Source organism: Pelobates fuscus, chromosome 12 (assembly GCF_036172605.1).
Source record: "Pelobates fuscus isolate aPelFus1 chromosome 12, aPelFus1.pri, whole genome shotgun sequence".
Lineage (NCBI taxonomy): Eukaryota > Metazoa > Chordata > Amphibia > Anura > Pelobatidae > Pelobates > Pelobates fuscus.
Genome location: NC_086328.1, coordinates 121,353,963 through 121,372,173, shown reverse-complemented (window position 1 = coordinate 121,372,173; position 18,211 = coordinate 121,353,963). Strand labels below are relative to the sequence as shown.

At 40.5% G+C, this 18,211-nt stretch overlaps 2 protein-coding genes across 2 annotated transcripts in view; both read right to left on the bottom strand.

Annotated features, from left to right (window-relative positions):
- Positions 1 to 18,211, bottom strand: part of LOC134579425 (golgin subfamily B member 1-like) — a 146,027-nt gene that overhangs the window by 90,950 nt on the left and 36,866 nt on the right. The window lies entirely within an intron of this gene.
- On the bottom strand, positions 894 to 6,555 carry LOC134578339 (CD59 glycoprotein-like). The gene is made up of 4 exons (XM_063437324.1): positions 6,455 to 6,555; positions 3,824 to 3,898; positions 2,559 to 2,663; positions 894 to 1,357 (listed from the first exon to the last, which is right to left on the bottom strand). Exons 2-4 carry the CDS (start codon positions 3,891 to 3,893, stop codon positions 1,167 to 1,169), a joined length of 366 nt encoding a protein of 121 aa, XP_063293394.1. The 5' UTR covers positions 3,894 to 3,898; positions 6,455 to 6,555; the 3' UTR covers positions 894 to 1,166.

The window sequence follows — 18,211 nt, the reverse complement described above, 5'->3', positions numbered from 1 at the left end:
TTAGCAGCTCTATAAAGTGTGAGTTTGCCTTTTCCTGGGAGCTTTTATATTAATGTGTATCTATTAATTAGAGCATACTGCACTATTATTCCACTGTTTTTTTTGTTTCCTCTGAGGATTTTTATCATTGATCAAGATTTATATGTATGTATAATATATTTATTCTGCACTTTTAGCACTTTTTGGCGCGGTTCACCACCCTTGTTGTTTTATGTATGAGAGATTTGTGGCAGAGAGCCCTTCCCAGCAACAGCATGTATGGCTGGCTAAGGATGATTGCTCTGGCAATCATTTTTTTCGCGAGCAGCCAAACGGCAGTATGCTGTGCGTTTCGGCCGCTGCCTAGCAACGGTGGAACGCTAACAGCATGGGAACCGGCCAGATTTTCGGCAGATCGGGCTGATCGGCTTTCTTCTCGTGGATTTTGGTGGTTACTGCTTCTGACTCATACGATGATGGTGAGCATTTAATTATTTTGTATATATATTGCACTGTTATGTCAGTAAATGTTATATTTGTCATCCTGAAGAAGGCTCCAGATGTGAGCCGAAACGTTGATGTTTATTTTATCATTTTTTGATATAAATTAAGTTATATATTTTACTATACTTCAAAGATCCTGGAGTGCTTTCCGTCTACTTAGAGAGATATAGATATATGATATAATGTAGCATAAGTTATCCAGAAAATAATCCTTGCCAGGGGTGAGGTGGAGAGTGGAAAAGATTCTTCAGAAGTATTGATGTGCTAGTAACAATAAATAGTGAAAAAAATATATATAAAAGCATTAAAAAAAGTCTGTGAAAGACAAATTTACGTTCAAAGAACACAACGCGTTTCGCCAAACAAAGGGCTTTTTCAAGTCAGACCAGTAAGATTCTAACCACAGATATGCAGTATCAATGTCATTTTATTCAACACAAAATAAAATTATATTATTTCAGAGGGAAAGCCAACAAGATGAGATATCAGTGTCATAGGGGGAGATTTACAATACATCCAAAAGCCTAATTATGCGGTGGAAAATATTTTATTCACATTTAAAGGTATTTATATTTCATTTTGCTGAAGATCCCGGTTCATGATATCCCAGCGGGAATAGGAGATGCCAATTAGTTTATGAACTGCAGGTTGTTCTTGAACAGGGAGAGACACTAGGAGCATCATCAGCGACAGATCATGAAAACTACTGCAACTAGACTGAGGACCACAGAGAAGACCGGAAGGCTGGTTCTACCACTGTTACACAGGTTGTTAGAGCAGCAAGTGGAATTGAAGTCGGTCAGCTTAAAATATTCCGCTAAACCTTGTGAGTCACATTTGGTAAAATCCCAGCAGTTGTAATAGGACCCACTAGCTAAAAAAACACAAATGAAAAGAATTACCATAAGAAAAGAGAGAGAAAGATACAGATAGTAAAGGATAATATAATAGAGAGAAAGAGAGACCTATTCAGAAATAACATGGACAGTCATGTTTATATAGCGATACAGATAGATATATTTATTAATACAGCCAACATTTCAAATGGACAAAGATGGACACTTTAACCCCTTAAGTACGGTGGGCGTGCTATGCCATCCTGAAAAAGGTGGGCTTTAATGTCGCAGGGAGCCATAGCATGCCCACCGGATTGCTGTCCCCTTTGGCACTCCTTACATATCCTCTACAGCGATCCAGCTCGGGGAAACTCCCTGGCAACAGAGGTAATCCCCCTCCTGCATATCCAGCCCTTCTGGGGGATCGGATCAGCAGTTTCCTCATCTGCCTTGGGTTGTATACTTTTGTAAATGGAATTCCATGATAGTGGGAATTCTCATTTCTGGGCTGCCATACGGTCTCAAAGGCAACATAGGCCCAGCAAACCAATCTGGAAAATTTCAATGTGTCAAAACAGAAAAGGGCAAAGCTCTATATTTGACCCTGTACGTTTCCAAAATCCCATAACATTTTGGAATACAAATATAAGAGTTTTATTGCAGTGAACGGTAACTTTATTATGACATTTACAGTTAAAATGCCACGCAGAGCTAAGAAAATAACATTTGTTAATTTTCCATACTTTTATTTGTGTTAAATTATGTTTTAAATACAAATATTTGATGTGAAATGGAACTACTGTTTCTCCTGAGCTAAATGATTATAACAAGTGTATGTGGACTTAATATGAAAGAGGTAAATTGTGGTTGAACAGAACAGCCTCCGTCCTTAACAAGTTAATTTTGGGGGGTATAAGTGGCGGTGAGGCCAGGGGTGGGGCTGTTTTAAGAAATTTTTGTTGATTTATGAATAACAATTCATGCAACTTAAATGTAATTTAGAACAAGGACAATGTATCCTATTTACAGACTGATTTCTAAACACATTTATTGCTGTTTAAAGACCCAGTTATGTGAATATAGAAAAGAGGGACAGAGGGCTTTGGGCCCGAAATAGGGACACTTGGTAGGTATGCTTTATTCAGAGACTGTTACATATAGACAATACATCAGACATGTCAACACAAGGGATTTATTCAGGTTATATTTTATTTGCTTGGATCCAGACAATCTACATACCTGTTGAAATTCTTATACAAGCATCGTTTGATGGGGGGCATGTTGTCTTGTTCCCACACTCTGCATTGCTAAACCATGGGCATTCCAAACACTTCAACGCCAAACCTAGGTAACAACAAATTTATGTTAAACCCCAGCAATGATCAGAAAGAAGCTCACTGTCCCTCTGTTAGCTGCAGAACATAAATCATTAAAGGGATTCTACAGTGAAATGATTTACAAATCTGTATCCTTACGCTACGGCTCCCTCTTGCCCCCCTCTCCCTCACGCTCCAACTCCCCATCCCCTCCCTTGACATTGAAAAGGTTAAAAAAAAATTCTGTTGTCACTTGACTCCAGCGCGGATCTCCCTTGGAGCTGGGTTGGCGATCCACGTCCTCCAGCATCACTCTAGGGGGGAGGAGGTCCAAATGCGCCACGGTGACTAAAAGTCTCCAAGCTACCAGGAAATTCCTCTAGTGGGTGTCTGATTGACAACCACTAGAGGCAGGCTTAGTCCTGCAATGTAATTAGTGCAGTTTCTATAAAATTGCAATGATTTACATTGCAGGACTAAGTGGGACAGGTGCGTTACACCCAGACCACTCCAATGAGCTGAAGTGGTCTGAGTGCTTATAGTGTCCCTTTAAATTAGGTTTTAAACAGGATTGCGCAAAGCACACTGTCACTCAGATGTTGATGGAGTTTACTCATTTAATAGGAAACCGTTTAGGACTTACAAGGGGATTGCAAATTTTAGGCTAGAGATATATTGGATTAGGACAATTTTTTAAGGGTTATTTGCGACTAAAATTTATAAGTGAGATCACAACAGGACATTATTTTTTTCTGACATATGCTGTGTGTGCAAGAGCATGTTTATTTATTTTGTTGTTTTATGACTGCATGTTTTCTTAACAATTACCTGTTGTGCAATATATACCAGTCACTACCTATACGCAAAGGCTTATCGTGATGTGCTGGTGTCTTTTAGCCATGCCTTTCTTTTAACCCCTTAAGGACACATGTGTGACATGGCATCATTCCCTTTTATTCCAGAAGTTTGGTCCTTAAGAGGTTAATGACAAACACAAGAGTTTAAAACCCAATATCTGGCATGGTACCCATAACTCTCTCCATGTCAATGGCTTATTTTGATTGTGGCAGCTTCGTCATATTAATCAGACTCACGGTAATTGGATACAAATATGGCTTTCTAAATTAGGGGTAACTAATCAAAATGTCAAAGGAGAAGTTCCAAACAATGACATGCATGCATACTTACCAGTGGGACATAGCGTAAGTAAAAGTATGCTGAGAGAGGCAATTGTACAAAGTCCCCAAATTCTACTCATGGTGCCTAAACAGAAGAGAGACATCATTAGCTTATCAATGTCTGTATTATCAAATACTTTGATCTAAGGAGAATACTATTCATGCTCACAGCGCAAAAAAAAAACCCAAACTTCCCTGACTGGGCTGAGATGTGTAATACAGGATATATACGCAGGTTAGTTTCTATGAGACAAGATTTACTCATGTTAGATTGTTTAATAGATACAGGATGTCAGGTCAGGTTGTGTAATACAAGATTATCCTATTGCTGAAATGTAAATTGCCTTAGTGACACACTTGGGAAACTGGACACATTTGGCAACAAATTACTTTGAGCCTGAGGAGTCATTTTATTTTGAAACATGCAAAATTCAGCCCTAAGTTCAAACTCCCACTACCCCTGGGCGGCAGCCATGACTATAGTACACATCAGCCCCAATATATACAATAAAATCCAATATATACAATAAAAATAAAAAATAAAAAAACAAAGAAAAAAAAGTAACCTGCACACTATCCAGAAACCCTATGCACATTTAAATAAGTGGAGTTTTTTTAGCATCACTCCAATGGCCACTAAGTATGAGCCCACCTGCCACGTCATGGCAAACATCTCAGGTGAGTCCTACACTAACAATTCACCTTGTTTATTTCAGATACAAGGTAAACATCTCTAATGTGACAGAGGGATATTTCTCTAAACCCATACGCACTTATTAACCCTTAATAGGGAACACATGGGTGGGGGGTGGCACTGTAGCATGTAAAACAAAAGAACACACAAAATTAAGCCATATGTTCAAACTCCCACTACTCTCAGACGGCAGCAATGACAAAGACAAACAATAAAAAAGAGAGAAAATATTTACTTGCACACTATCCGAAATTGCTATGCCACCCACAGTGCGGCTGCCCCCCTTGTGTTCCGTATTAATAGTTAGTAAGTGAGTAGGGGTTTAGAAAAATACCCCTCTCTGTCCCATTAGAGATTTTGCCTTCTATCTGAAGACAGCAAGGTGTATTGTTAATTTAGGACTTGCATAAGAGGTTTTGCCTTGACGTGGCAGGGAAGCTTACACTTAAATGACCAGTGATACTAAAACCCTCCAGTTATTAAAATGTGCATAGGGATTTGGGACAGTGTGTAAGTAACTTTGTTTTCTTTGGTTTTTACTGTAATTTTATTGGTGTCATTGTTTTTGTATAAAGCAGTTTGTGTGTAAGGACTTGAGATATTAAATATAAATATTTTATTCATGGGTGACTAAACTATTTTAGTTAAAATATTGTCAGTTATTTGTCAGCTCAACACAACTCACTGTATAGTGAATACAGCCCTGTGTTACGTGCATCTTAGTGATTACATTACACTCTAGAGATTCCACCGTTTATTTAAATTTTATGCATTTTACCTGTTTATTCCGTGCAATTCCACATATGGCTCCCTACGTTTGTGATTGTGAGTGACTCCAAAATAAGGTATGAGTATACGAAGTCTAGAGAGAAGGTCCAGGGGTCAGATCTGGTGTCCTTCGTATGGTTATTTGGACTGCTAACCCAGCCATGGGTTTCTCTGCTGACCTGGGATTATGGGACATCTGAGGACTTTTACAAGTCAGTTGTCAACTCACTGGGAACAAACCCACTCTGTTTTCAGGAGAATATGGTGAATGGGGCCAGATATATTCCTGATTCCGGGGCCCCTGTATAAAACTACTCACTGCTATTATCACCTGTGAATTAGAGAAATTCTAAAACTTCCATACGTTATCACTCACAACTAGCACCATGAGATCGGGGGCTTCGGGTTGTTATTGGTCAGAATCGTTACATGTATATGTAAAATCTCAAGTTAAGCGAAATTATGGAAATACACATCAGATTCGACAGAACTGCTCCCGCTAGATTGGGGCTGCCCCAGATGTTTTAATACCTCCATGATGCTTTAAAATTCTAACTCTAAAGATCTACCTTTTGGGAAACCCTTACGCCAGATGTATGTTAATTTGAATCAACCAATTTGAGTCGGTTGATTCAAATTAAAGTTCATCAAGCGGTGATTCTAATACATGATGATAATTTAAAAAATCTGTAATTAACATCATGTTGATGGATAATACAATCTGAAAAATAGTCAACTCAATTTAGGAATGAAATATGTCATAAAAAATATATTAATAAAGCTAAATATATTTTCAGAAATAGAAAATGGTCAATGACAGCGCATACGGTATAGTCCTGGGAGATTCACACAGGCAAAGTAAACCGCAAATTATTTCAGAATTAATCATGCATTAAGAATTTGTGTTTGAAATTAAAACCCTTCAATTGCTGGTTGCTTCCGCTGCCAGTGATCAGAGATTGAGTATTACTACAGGTTTGCAAGCAAAACGCAAGGGAGTTTATTTTTGGAATTGCCTTCAAATGGCTTTGAGTGAATCCAGTTGAAATTCTGTGTTTTGTAAAAATTACTGCTTTTAAAACTCACCAGATGGTTTTAAATGTGACGTGCTCGCTAGGTTAAAATGATTACATTTCAACCATATTTGCTTGTTGTAAAATAAATGTAAAATGTACTTACCACTTGTAGTGCAAGTTGCCTTGATTTTTGTGCAATGGATATTAAGTGCTTTACTCTCGTCTAAATATATAGCAATACAGAACAGGAAGTTGCAATTATTACCATATGACACACCGAACAGACAAAACGTACAAAGCCGGGGAGTGTTATTTTGCAATCGTACAGATACATTGTAATAATCGGAAAAAAAACAGGAACTGGTTTCTTAAAGTAAATGACTTGGATTCCATTGACTTAGTGCAGCAATAAGTCAGAATAACGACCTATAAACATTTGCTGGCGTTTTTGTTAACATCCACATGAGTTAACATGGTCCAATCTCTGCAGGTGACTTTACATTCAATCCCATCCTCTGTAGAGTTCAATGTAGGATAGGAGGAACGAAACCTGAATTAAACCACTTCTTTATCTGAACATGAATCTGCTGATATCTAAATGATTTGTCCAGTGGAATATCCTTCAGATTGTTCAAGTATTGCATTAAATCAAATGCATGAAAATTTACAGGGTTGTGCGGTTTTCACTCAGAGCCGAATGGTCGCTCGGTGGGCGAAGGGGGTTGCACAATGACCGTACAAGCATGATTCAAGGCTATCTCACAGGGACATTTTCAGTGTAATTGTACCTGCTGCCATTGCACAGTACGAAGGAAAATTCCAGACAAACAAATTAGAAAAGTCCTACTTTATTTTTGCACAAATTGTGGTCTTTCAGCTTTTTAGTAGATAGCACGCTAATACTGTGGGAATCACTCTATCAAACCATGCAATACGAATCCTTATTCTAATTTCTCTGACAAGACGTGTTGTGATCTGGACTTTGAGTCTTCTTAATCACCATCAGATAAAGTTTGAATTAGCACACACTAGATTTTATAGCTTGGCAGAATCAACAAAATCCAATTGTTTACTGTTTTCGTTAAAGTGGTTTAAGTGTTTTGAAGTCTTAAATCGAATTAGATCACTGTCTAGTAAGGCGTTTGGCTGTCAATGAACAACTTACTATCTCAACTTTTCTCAATGTAAAAAAAAAAAAAAACCATTGTCAGCTATTTTATTTTAAATAGCTAGAAAAAGGTCTGTGATAAAAAAATTTCTTAACTGTGACATGTAGTATTTGTAATAACATAATATTAATATCTGCTGGCACAATATGTCTGACAATTTCCATATAAAAAAATGGCACTTCTACAAATCAGTAGCTCTGCCAAAAACCTGCCAGAGGACTGTAAAGACATTCAAATATATGCTGAACTGTTGGCTCATACTCTCTGCAAGAGGAAGGCTTTTCAAGATCTCACAACAACTCTCCACCAGCATAACATCCAATACTACTGGGGAAACCCAGTCAAGCATTTGATTCCATGGAACGGTGCTCTACGGTGCTCATCCCCTTACCCACCCTCCACCCCCACACCCTCCCGGTTGAAGGCTTATGAATGCATTGCACACGGGGTATTGCTCACCCAACTTTACCTACCAAGCAGAGGTCCCTGTCCAGCTCTCTGACGGATGAGCAGAGGCTCCTACCAGGGTGGAATAGAGTGCGCACATGATGGAAGGTGCCACAACGTGGTTACTGGGACTATGCAAGTATCCTTATTGCTTTACTATTTAGCAGATTCCCCTTACCTCTCTACTTTCCTGTATGGTAATTTCTACTATATGATTGCCATGTGGACTGAGTGTTGGATGTAGTCTGTACATTTCAAGTCATTTGAAACACATGGTAACTGGTATCTACCTTCAGAAATAGCTACTACCCCTGAACCTGGATAATGATTGTTTATATATTCTGCTCCCTGAGGGGGCAGTTTGCCTGGATGTCAAATTGCTGCACTTGCAAGTTAAAGGGTTCATGCCCATATTAAATTACAAAAGAAAGAAAAAAAAAAAGTTAATACGATACTAACCTGTAATGTTCGCAGGAAAAAATTTGGAACGCAACAGCAGATAAAATAATACATTTGATAGTCACTTTAAAAAAATATAATTTATGTAAATAAAGTAAATAAACTTTCACAGACTTTTGCAGCAAATAGGTTTTGAAATAATGCTTGGTGTTGCGGACCGCCTGGCACCCCGACTAAGTCCCTCTGCCAATCCCGCGTCCTAGTAGTCGCCGAGTACCATAAGCACTGCACCGGACACCATAAGCACTGTAGCCCCACTTAGCTGCCGCAGCTTGGATGGGGTCTCGCCGTCCCTTCCCACCCTGGACCAACACCTGGATCCAGCTCCCAGTGGGAAGACCTCTCCTCCATGAGAGTATAGCAGTGATTATAAAATAAAACAAAAGAGAAAATCCTTGTCTCTATATCCCAACTAAATAGGAACAGACACAAGTAGATATGGTCAGGGTGGTGGTACCAGCTCCACCTAAGGGATTGGACCCATGGGTTAAATTACAAGAGCTGAAAGAGGGATGGGAGAGTGGCCCCCAACCAGGGAGACACTCAATGCTGGTATTGGTATATGGAATAACACGTGAAATTATTTGCAATTACATAACTTGCTTGGATGTGGTTGGTATATAAGAGGGAACAAATACACAGCTTAAATGCTATCACATATATCCAGTAAAAAATATTTAAACTTTATTAACCCCGTATACATAAAGGATACAATGTGAAGCAAAAATAACAGAAAATGGTGTGAGCGGATATAGATACTTTAGATACTTTAGGAATAGCAATAGAGTTATATGGTTGGTTAATTCACTTAATGATTGCTGTTATGACCAAGTGCAGAATGACCTGTATATGGGGGCAGGGGATTATTCGCTAAATAATCGGAATAGGGTTTCCCTCAAAACACTAAAGTATAGTGGAGGAGTGGCCTAGATACCATAGTAGTCCTCCTGAATATAATAGTGATAATATAGATCTATTGGAGACATAAGTTGCCCAATATATTGGGTGAAGATTGTACACTAAAGTGTAGGGAGCTTTAGCAATCTCTCCTACCTTTTCTAGGTTCCAAAAAGGGAGAGTGCGTTCAAGGGCTGCTAAGCTCTCATGTGATTAGATCCCTCTATATACAATAGCATAGACTAAAAAGGACGGAACACTGGGGAAGATATGCATGCATTCGTATGGTCCACAAAGTGACCGCTGCTGCTAATCCCTAAGTCTCCTAATAAACACCTTCGTGGGTGTTCTATGCTTCAGCTATCTCTATAGGTTTTCATGCGGTCACCATCTAAAGGAGCCTCTGAAGCTGGGGGGCCTGGGCGGGGTGCTTAACCCCAAAGGAATCTGGTCTGGATTCCAAATATAATGTGTAGAGAGAAAGGATTGGGGGCACACCCGAGACCTGCATTTTGCATGAAAGGTGAAAGTGCCCCTAATTCTTTCTCTCTACACATTATATTTGGAATCCAGACCAGATTCCTTTGGGGTTAAGCACCCCGCCCAGGCCCCCCAGCTTCAGAGGCTCCTTTAGAGGTGGCCACAGGTGTATATATAGGAGGAGTTTCTCAATAGTCAGGTCACTTTTATTATTTTTCAGTCAGCACAGATATCTCTGCAATAGTGATAATAATACTCATTTTAGCACCAACACGTTAATTGTTTACTTTTAACACTGTTTTTAATTGCTTTCATTACTTATTTTTGTATACTCACTATGCTCCTACTAGGATTTAATTTAACACTTTATTTTTAACACTAGTATTATTTATTTGTCCCCCACATGTTAGCGTAGGACCCACCGATATTGGGGTACTTTGAAAGTAGTGGTGGGCTTAACAACATATGGCCATATGGTGCAACCAAATCCCCATATTTATTCTTAGATAGGCATTTTAGTAGCCATCTTTGTATTATATTTTTTGCAGTCTGAGTGCGCCGCAACTATTTATTTTCTCATTTATGAAGTTTGGTCACTGCGGCAGCACCTTTCATGCAAAATGCAGGTCCTGGGAGTGCCCCTAATTCTTTCTCTGTCCTTTTCGTCATCTGTGACGTTGTCATAACTCTCTGATTGGTTACTTTCAACCACTTAATCCACCAATCAGAGGGTTGTTATGAGCCAAACTACACAGCGTGGGAAAATTCCAAAGAACTTTCCCATGCTGTGTAAAATGACACAGAGCACTCTGATTGGTGGATTTCAAACCAACCAATCAGAGTGCTGTGACAGGTAAATGTAGAGACTTACCTGTCAGTCTCTTAATTTACCTGTCAGAGCACTCGGATTGGATGGCTTAAACCAACCAACCAGAGTGCTCTAAGCCTAAATTGCAGGGCGGGGCAAGTGCTTCCCCTGCACTGCAGAGCTCAGTCTGTGCGAGCCCTCCATGGGTGAACATGGATTATTTCTTTTGCGCTCAGGTTTTTTTTTTTTTCTCAAAGTGCGGCGGTTATTATGGATTTTTATTTGGCCCCTTTTGGGGCTGAAAAAAAGAAGATTTTAGAAAAAAGAAGACATCAAATGGTTATATTTTACAGGTACCTAGTTATTTGTCCCCCCCTCACTATTTTTAGGGTGAGGAGGGTAGGTAGGGGCTAATTTTGTTGGGAGGGGGTTGACTAGGGGTTTTAACTGCTCACTGTTTAATAGACATACCCCTACTCGCAGTATAGCGGTATAACGAGTAGGGGCAGATTATTTACTAATACTAAGTCATTTTTACTTAGTATTAGTAAATTTGGCTGAAAGACCAATTTAGGACTTTCAGCCTTTTGGTAGATAACTCCCTAATAACGTGGGAATTAGGGAGTTATCTACTAAGCGACTGCAAGAGAAGTCCCGAAATTCCAAAGATCTGAAGTGTCAAAGTGCCGAACCGAACCGTAGTGCCAAAGTTTCGAATTGCCGAAGTCCCGAATTTCAGAATGCCGAACCGAACCAAATATTTTCCCCATGCACATCCCTAGTGTAAAGTGTCACTGACTCTGTGTGTGTTCCAAAGACATTATTTAAAATATTTGTGTGTCAGGAGAAGAAAGAATGAGATGCAATTAGTTTTTCCTCTAATATCTGCAGTACATGATGCAGATTACAAATTCTTTCCTGGCCATACATGGCAGCATCACATATGGGTAAGCTCCTCCTCCCAGCTGTCAGGACAGGAATAATTAAACAATTAATCCAATAAAAGCCCCCTCCCCTCTAGAACCCTCAGTCTTTTTTTCCTGTCCCAGTTGACAGACAGGGATTTTGAGGTCCCTTTAAACAATATTTTTTTTTTTCTGGGCTCACTACCGTTTTTAGCATAGTTCTTCCAGGGGGAGTTCAGCCTCTCTTCCCCTGAAGAAACCAGTAAACAGACTGCACTGGCAGGACTAACTGGCTTGAGTCTCTTTTTAGTAAAAGAGACTCCACTGTGGGAAACTATCACTAACCCTATCATCCCCAGCAGCATTGACTAGACAAGTGTCTAACAGTCTGTTTTTACCCCTGTCTAGGGAGAGTGGGAAGCCATCAGCAGGGCATGGTTCCTGTTTTCAGCTGGCATGCAGTTTTCGGCGATGGAAGCTTCAGCATCGCGGCCGCGGGACTTTCACGCATGCACGGTAAGCTATAATAGCTGTGTGGGTGCCATCTAGTGGTATAAAAGTATACAGCGGCTAGATTTTACCCGCAAAATTTAAAATTCAGGTGTTTGTTTAACTGTAGGCTGCCTTGGCTTTCTGCATTCATCCACAAGGTTGGTTAAAGCTGGAAAATTGCTAAATTTCCATGTGAAATATTTAAAATATCTCTGGAATGGTTCTAATTTAGTTGCCTTGTTTATATTAGATGGATTCCTCTCCCATCTCCCTTAGAAGCGTATCTAGAAAAAAAAGGTGAGTTCAGTTCATCGGGGTACAAAAAGAGTGCATTGACGGCCTGAAAGTATTAACATATGGCCTTATTTTTTGAGCCCTAGAACCTCTCAGGATTCATCTCCAAGGAAGAGGACACATAAAACTAATCACTGCATGGGCTGTGGTTCAAAAGCCCTAGAGGGGTAGAATCTGTGCTTCCAATGTATGGAAGAAGTAGCGGAGAGTCTAACTAAAAGAAGCTCACCCAAAACAGACTTAAAGAACAGACTTTACAGACTTAAACAGACTTTCTGTCTCTTCGGGATCCAGCCTGGAGCTAAATGATCCATATTCAGACGATGAGGAGTACTGTGAATACTGGAAATCTCTGGACTCCAGGAAAGTGGACAAACTAATATCTCTGGTTAGAAGAACATTAAAAATTCCAGAAGATAGCAGGGAAGTATCAGCTTTAGTTGTCTTCTTCGAAGATTTGAGATCTGCCAGACCTACTTTTCCGCGGCACTCGCCTATAAAAGAATTGATCCATTCTGAATGGTCCAAACCAGAAAAGAGACTCGCTCTGCAAGCGAAAGTGAAAAGAATGTACCCGTTTGCATCAGAGAAGTAAAGCATTGGGAAACCATTCCAAAGATTGACGCTGCTGTGATCCGATTAGCAAAAAAGACCATACTTCCTATTGATAGCATGGCATACCTGAAAGAGTCTATGGAAAAAAGAATGGACTTCAATCTGGTCAAACAATATCTGGCAATTGGATTGGGTTTACACCCAGCGGCAGCTTTAATGTCAGTAGCCAGAAATATGAAGGTCTGGATTGGGAATCTAGAAGAAGATATACTCAAGTGGCACAAGCAGAGAGAACTTATTGGAATCACTGAAAGACATAAAACTGGCAACAGACTTCATTTCTGAATCCGCTTTAGATGTCACGAAATCTCTGTCAAAAAGCCTTGTGTTATCTGTGGCGGCTAGAAGAGCACTGTGGCTCCATTCCTGGGGAGTGAACTGCGCCTCCAAAGCCAGCCTTTACCAAATAATCTTTCCCCTTGGAAAGGTAATGCACAAAGTCCTGGATGATGCCATTCAAAAAGCCGCAGATGGGAAGAAAGCGTTTCTACCACAGTCACACAGAAGACCCTACAGCGCACCCTATAAGGACAAGTTCAACAAAGAGAGGTCATTTCGAGATAGTAGGTCATACAAGCCAGGAAGAGAATATGGTAGATCCCAGTGGAGATTTCAATCCTCTTCCTCCAATAGAGGATCTAGAGGTTGAGGTACCCACCAGAACACAAAATCATTATAAAGGCCGTCTAAAACGCTTCTTTCCGGTATGGGCAACATCCATCAAAGACAAATGGGTCCTGAGCATAATCAAAGACAGCTACAAACTAGAATTCAAAGAATTTCCAAAAAATTTCATGTTCCATCGATCAAAGGGGTCAGCAGGAGTAAAGCGGAAGGCAATGGAGAACTGCCCTCAGCAGTTGATCACTCAAGGTGTCATCAAGCAAGTCACTTGAATGGAGGAATGCAGAGGATTCTACTCAAATGTATTTTTGGCTCCCAAACCAAACGGAACATGGAGACTTATTCTGGACCTGAAGAGAATAAATCTATACCTCAAGAATATGTCTTTCAAGATGGAGTCTATCTCATCCATAAAACAGGCCATACATCAGGGCGACTGGCTAACACCAATAGATCTGAAAGATGCATACTACCAGATCCCGATACATCCATTCCATCAGAAGTTCCTGAGGTTCTGGTTGTCGGGGAAACACTATCAGTTCCAGGGCATGCCATTTGGTCTAAGTTTGGCACCAAGACCATTCTCGAAGGTTCTCATCATAACAGTCATCACAATCCTAAGGAAAAGAGGAATTCAAGTATTCCACAACTTGGACGATATCCTGGTAGTAGCACAGGAATACCACACAGCAGTCCAGCAGACAGACGAGGTGATCTTAACACTGCAAGAATTTGGGTGGCTCACAAACAGAGACAAAAGTAATCTCATTCCATCCAGACACATAGTGTTCCTTGGAGCGAATATAGACACAGTAGCTTCAACTATCTCTCTATCCCAAGATCGCATTGCTCGGATCAAGATCAAGATTTTAGGAATACTTCCAAGGACAAGACTTCGAGCAAAAGATTATATGAGTGTCCTGGGATCCCTCACGTCGACCATAGGTCTGGTCAGATGGGCACATTGGAAGGCGAGACAGGCTCAGATTAATTTCCTCACACAGATGAACAAGTCAGCAATGAACTGGGATCAATGGATTATACTTCCCCAAGACCTGAAGCTTCGCCTAAGGTGGTGGACAGAAGGATCCAACTTGACCAAGGGTTTACCCCGGAAGATCCCCAATGGGAAGTCATTACTACAGATGCAAGTACAAGAGGATGGGGAGCTCACTACAAGAACCTTGTTGCGCAAGGAGTATGGAACAACCAGACCAGTCTTCTTCACTCCAACATCCTGGAGTTGAGGGCAGTCTTCAAAGCACTGATGTCATTTGCCACTTACCTGAAGGGGAAGAGACTGTTGGTAAGAACAGACAACAGGGTGGTTGCTGCCTACCTGAACCACCAAGGAGGCACAAAGAGCCATCAGCTGCTTTCACAACTACAACCGATTATGCATTGGGCCATGATTCACCTGAAAGACCTGAAAGCGGTATACTTACCGGGAACAGAAAATACCTTAGCAGATTTCCTGAGGAGAGCAAGTATAGAGCCAGGGGAATGGTCTCTAAACAGGGAAGTCTTCCTTCAGGTAGTAAGGACATGGGGGACACCGCAAATAGACTTGATGGCCATGGCGAGAAACTCACAAACAACCAGATTCTACTCGAGATGGAAAGACAACCAAGGCCAAAGACTTACACTTCCCAAGGCCATCAGGTTGTTCTTGCTTCGGTTGCAGAAAATGACAAATAAATATTTTGAATTTTTCAGCATCAATAACTCTTACTGTATTCACTACCATTTGTTAAGACCCCACCCTTCTTCGGAGCTTGGGTAATACCCAAATGTGATGCTGCCATGTATGGTCAGGAAAATAGAAAATTGTTTCCATACTTAACGTAAATTTTCTTTACCTGGCTATTATACATGGCAGCATCACACTCCCTCCCTTCTGGATTCTTCAACTGGGGCTATTTAACAAGAATGAGGGGTCTAGAGGGCTTTTATTGGATTAATTGTTTAATTATTCCTGTTCTGACAGCTGGGAGGAGGAGCTTACCCATATGTGATTCTGCCATGTATAATAGCCAGGAAAAGACAATAACGGTGTGAAGGAATTCCCCTGTTTGGCGTTGGGGTGACAGTTTGTATTCCCTTGTTTCATGTTGGCAGTTGACTCCTTGAGCTTTTTTTTATTTATTTTTTTAAATTGTCAGTTGACTCCCTGTACTGTGCTTCGTCTGGTTACTGGGGGATTTTTTTCCTGATATACCAGCGGAGATACGTATGCTGTTTGGGAGTTCGTGTGTCTTACTGAGGGAATTATCCAGGGACACTATTGAAACTGTAGTGAGAAAAGGTGGGAAGGGAACAGCGCTACAGTACTGATCACAAGGGGGAAAAATGCTGCACACCTGAGAGGAAGGGCTACCCTCAAACCCTTCAGAAAATGGAGAAAACAGAAAACAACAGATACAGGGTGCGCTGGATAAAATAAACGAAAACGATAACACGAAAAGGAAAGTCTCTATAGGTACAGTGTAGACCTTGAGTAACTGTTCTTCTGTTCTCGCTTTGGAATCGCAGTGGTTGGATATGAAACACAAAAGCAGAGAAGGGGGGGACCAATAGTGCAAAACCGTATGGTAGAGAGGATCACGAACAACACAGACGTAGAGAAATGCCAACTTACAATTTTTAGAGCTAAGCCCAGCTCTAGGTAAAACAGCTTACAGTGGTATTTGATACTCCCCACATGTAGGATATAACTGGGCAATTGGAGTCTCCACACGATTCTTTAAAACTTCTGAGACAGACGTCAGCATATAAAATATATAAAAGGAAAAACCCAATGGTGCAATAACACAGAGGTCCTAAGAGTGCCAACTTACAATCTAGAGAGCTATAACCAGCTCTAAGTAAAACAGCATACAGTGGTATTTTACACTTGAAAAAGCCTACTGTTTGGCGAAACGCGTTGTGTATTTTTACTCTGTTTTATATTAAAGTATTTTGTTACTACCTTTTACTTTGGGTTAGTTCATTTACTTTATATGCTGCTGTTTTATCCTGGCTGATTTTTTTATCATCATTTTTAACAAGATCCAGTACTGCAAAAGGAATCCCTGGTGGGGATTATTCCACCTACGCTTGGTTCATAGAGCAGTGTGGCTGCTCTGAACACTGTAAGTATGTTTCTTTTTATCACTTTGTCATTTTTACATATGGAAAACACTATGGGCCCTCTCTTGTGATTTTATTTTTCATAAGACCGGCACTACAAGCATCACTAGAGGAATATCCTACACGTGGGGAGTTTAAATACCACTGTATGCTGTTTTACTTAGAGCTGGTTATAGCTCTCTAGATTGTAAGTTGGCACTCTTAGGACCTCTGTGTTGTCTGTTGTTGCAGTACTACCAAAGTTATTGCACCATTGGGTTTTTCCTTTTATATATTTTATATGCTGACGTCTGTCTCAGAAGTTTTAAAGAATCGTGTGGAGACTCCAATTGCCCAGTTATATCCTACATGTGGAGAGTATCAAATACCATTGTAAGCTGTTTTACCTAGAGCTGGGCTTAGCTCTAAAAATTGTAAGTTGGCATTTTTCTACGTCTGTGTTGTTCGTGATTCTCTCTACCATACGGTTTTGCACTATTGGTCCCCCCCTTCTCTGCTTTTGTGTTTCATATCCAACCACTGCGATTCCAAAGCGAGAACAGAAGAACAGTTACTCAAGGTCTACACTGTACCTATAGAGACTTTCCTTTTCGTGTTATCGTTTTCGTTTATTTTATCCAGCGCACCCTGTATCTGTTGTTTTTTGTTTACACTATTGAAACTACATGGGGATTCGTCTACCATAACTACAGAACGGAGGGCTATGTTCACTAGGCTCTGGTGGTTCGGGAGGAAACTACCAATTGAGGTTTAAATACACTTGGTTTCCTTACAACTTGTCAATAAATCTTCAGTTCATCGTTGTACCCTTCTTCTGTCTACGTATGCTGTTTGGGAGTTTGTGTGTCTTACTGAGGGAATTATACAGGGACACTATTGAAATTACACGGGGATTCGTCTACCATTACTACAGAACGGAGGGCTATGTTCACTAGGCTCTGGTGGTCCTGGAGGAAACTACCAATTGAGGTTTAAATACACTTGGTTTCCTTCGAACTGGTGGCAAGCGGCGGGATTCGAATCCCAAACGGACGTTTTAAACAACGAAAAACAACCATTCAATGTTTTCTTTCTTCTAAAATCTTCTTTTTTCAGCCCCAAAAAAGGTCAAAGAAAAAAACATAATAACCAACGCAATAAAAAAAAAACAAAAAAAACCTGAGCGCAAAAAAAAATAATCCTTCTTCACCCATGGAGGGCTCCACGCAGACTGAGCTCTGCAGGGTGGGGGAAGGCTTATAAAGCCTTGCCCCGCCCTGCAATTAGGCTCAGAGCACTCTGGTGGGTTTAAGCCATCCAATCAGAGTGCTCTGACAGGTAAATGAAGTGACTAACAGGTAAGTCTCTACATTTACCTGTCACATCACTCTGGTTGGTTTGAAATCCACCAATCGGAGTGCTCTGTGTCATTTTACACAGCGTGGGAAAGTTCTTTGGAATTTTCCCACGCTGTGTAATTTGACTCCTAAGTATCTGATTGGTGGATTAAGTAACCAATTCTCATTATTTTTAAGGTGAGGGGGGTAGGTAGGGGGATGATTTTTTTGGGGGGGGGGTGACTAGGGGTTTGGGGACCCACAGGCTGCTCACTGGCTGCTCAC

Excerpts from the sequence above, each read along its gene's own strand:
- LOC134578339 (XM_063437324.1), bottom strand. The coding sequence starts at position 3,893 with ATGAGTAGAATTTGGGGACTTTGTACAATTGCCTCTCTCAGCATACTT. Across the intron at positions 2,664-3,823 it reads ACTTACGCTATGTCCCACTG|GTTTGGCGTTGAAGTGTTTG; the intron begins GTAAGTATGCAT and ends GTTGTTACCTAG. Across the intron at positions 1,358-2,558 it reads TTGTATAAGAATTTCAACAG|CTAGTGGGTCCTATTACAAC; the intron begins GTATGTAGATTG and ends GTGTTTTTTTAG.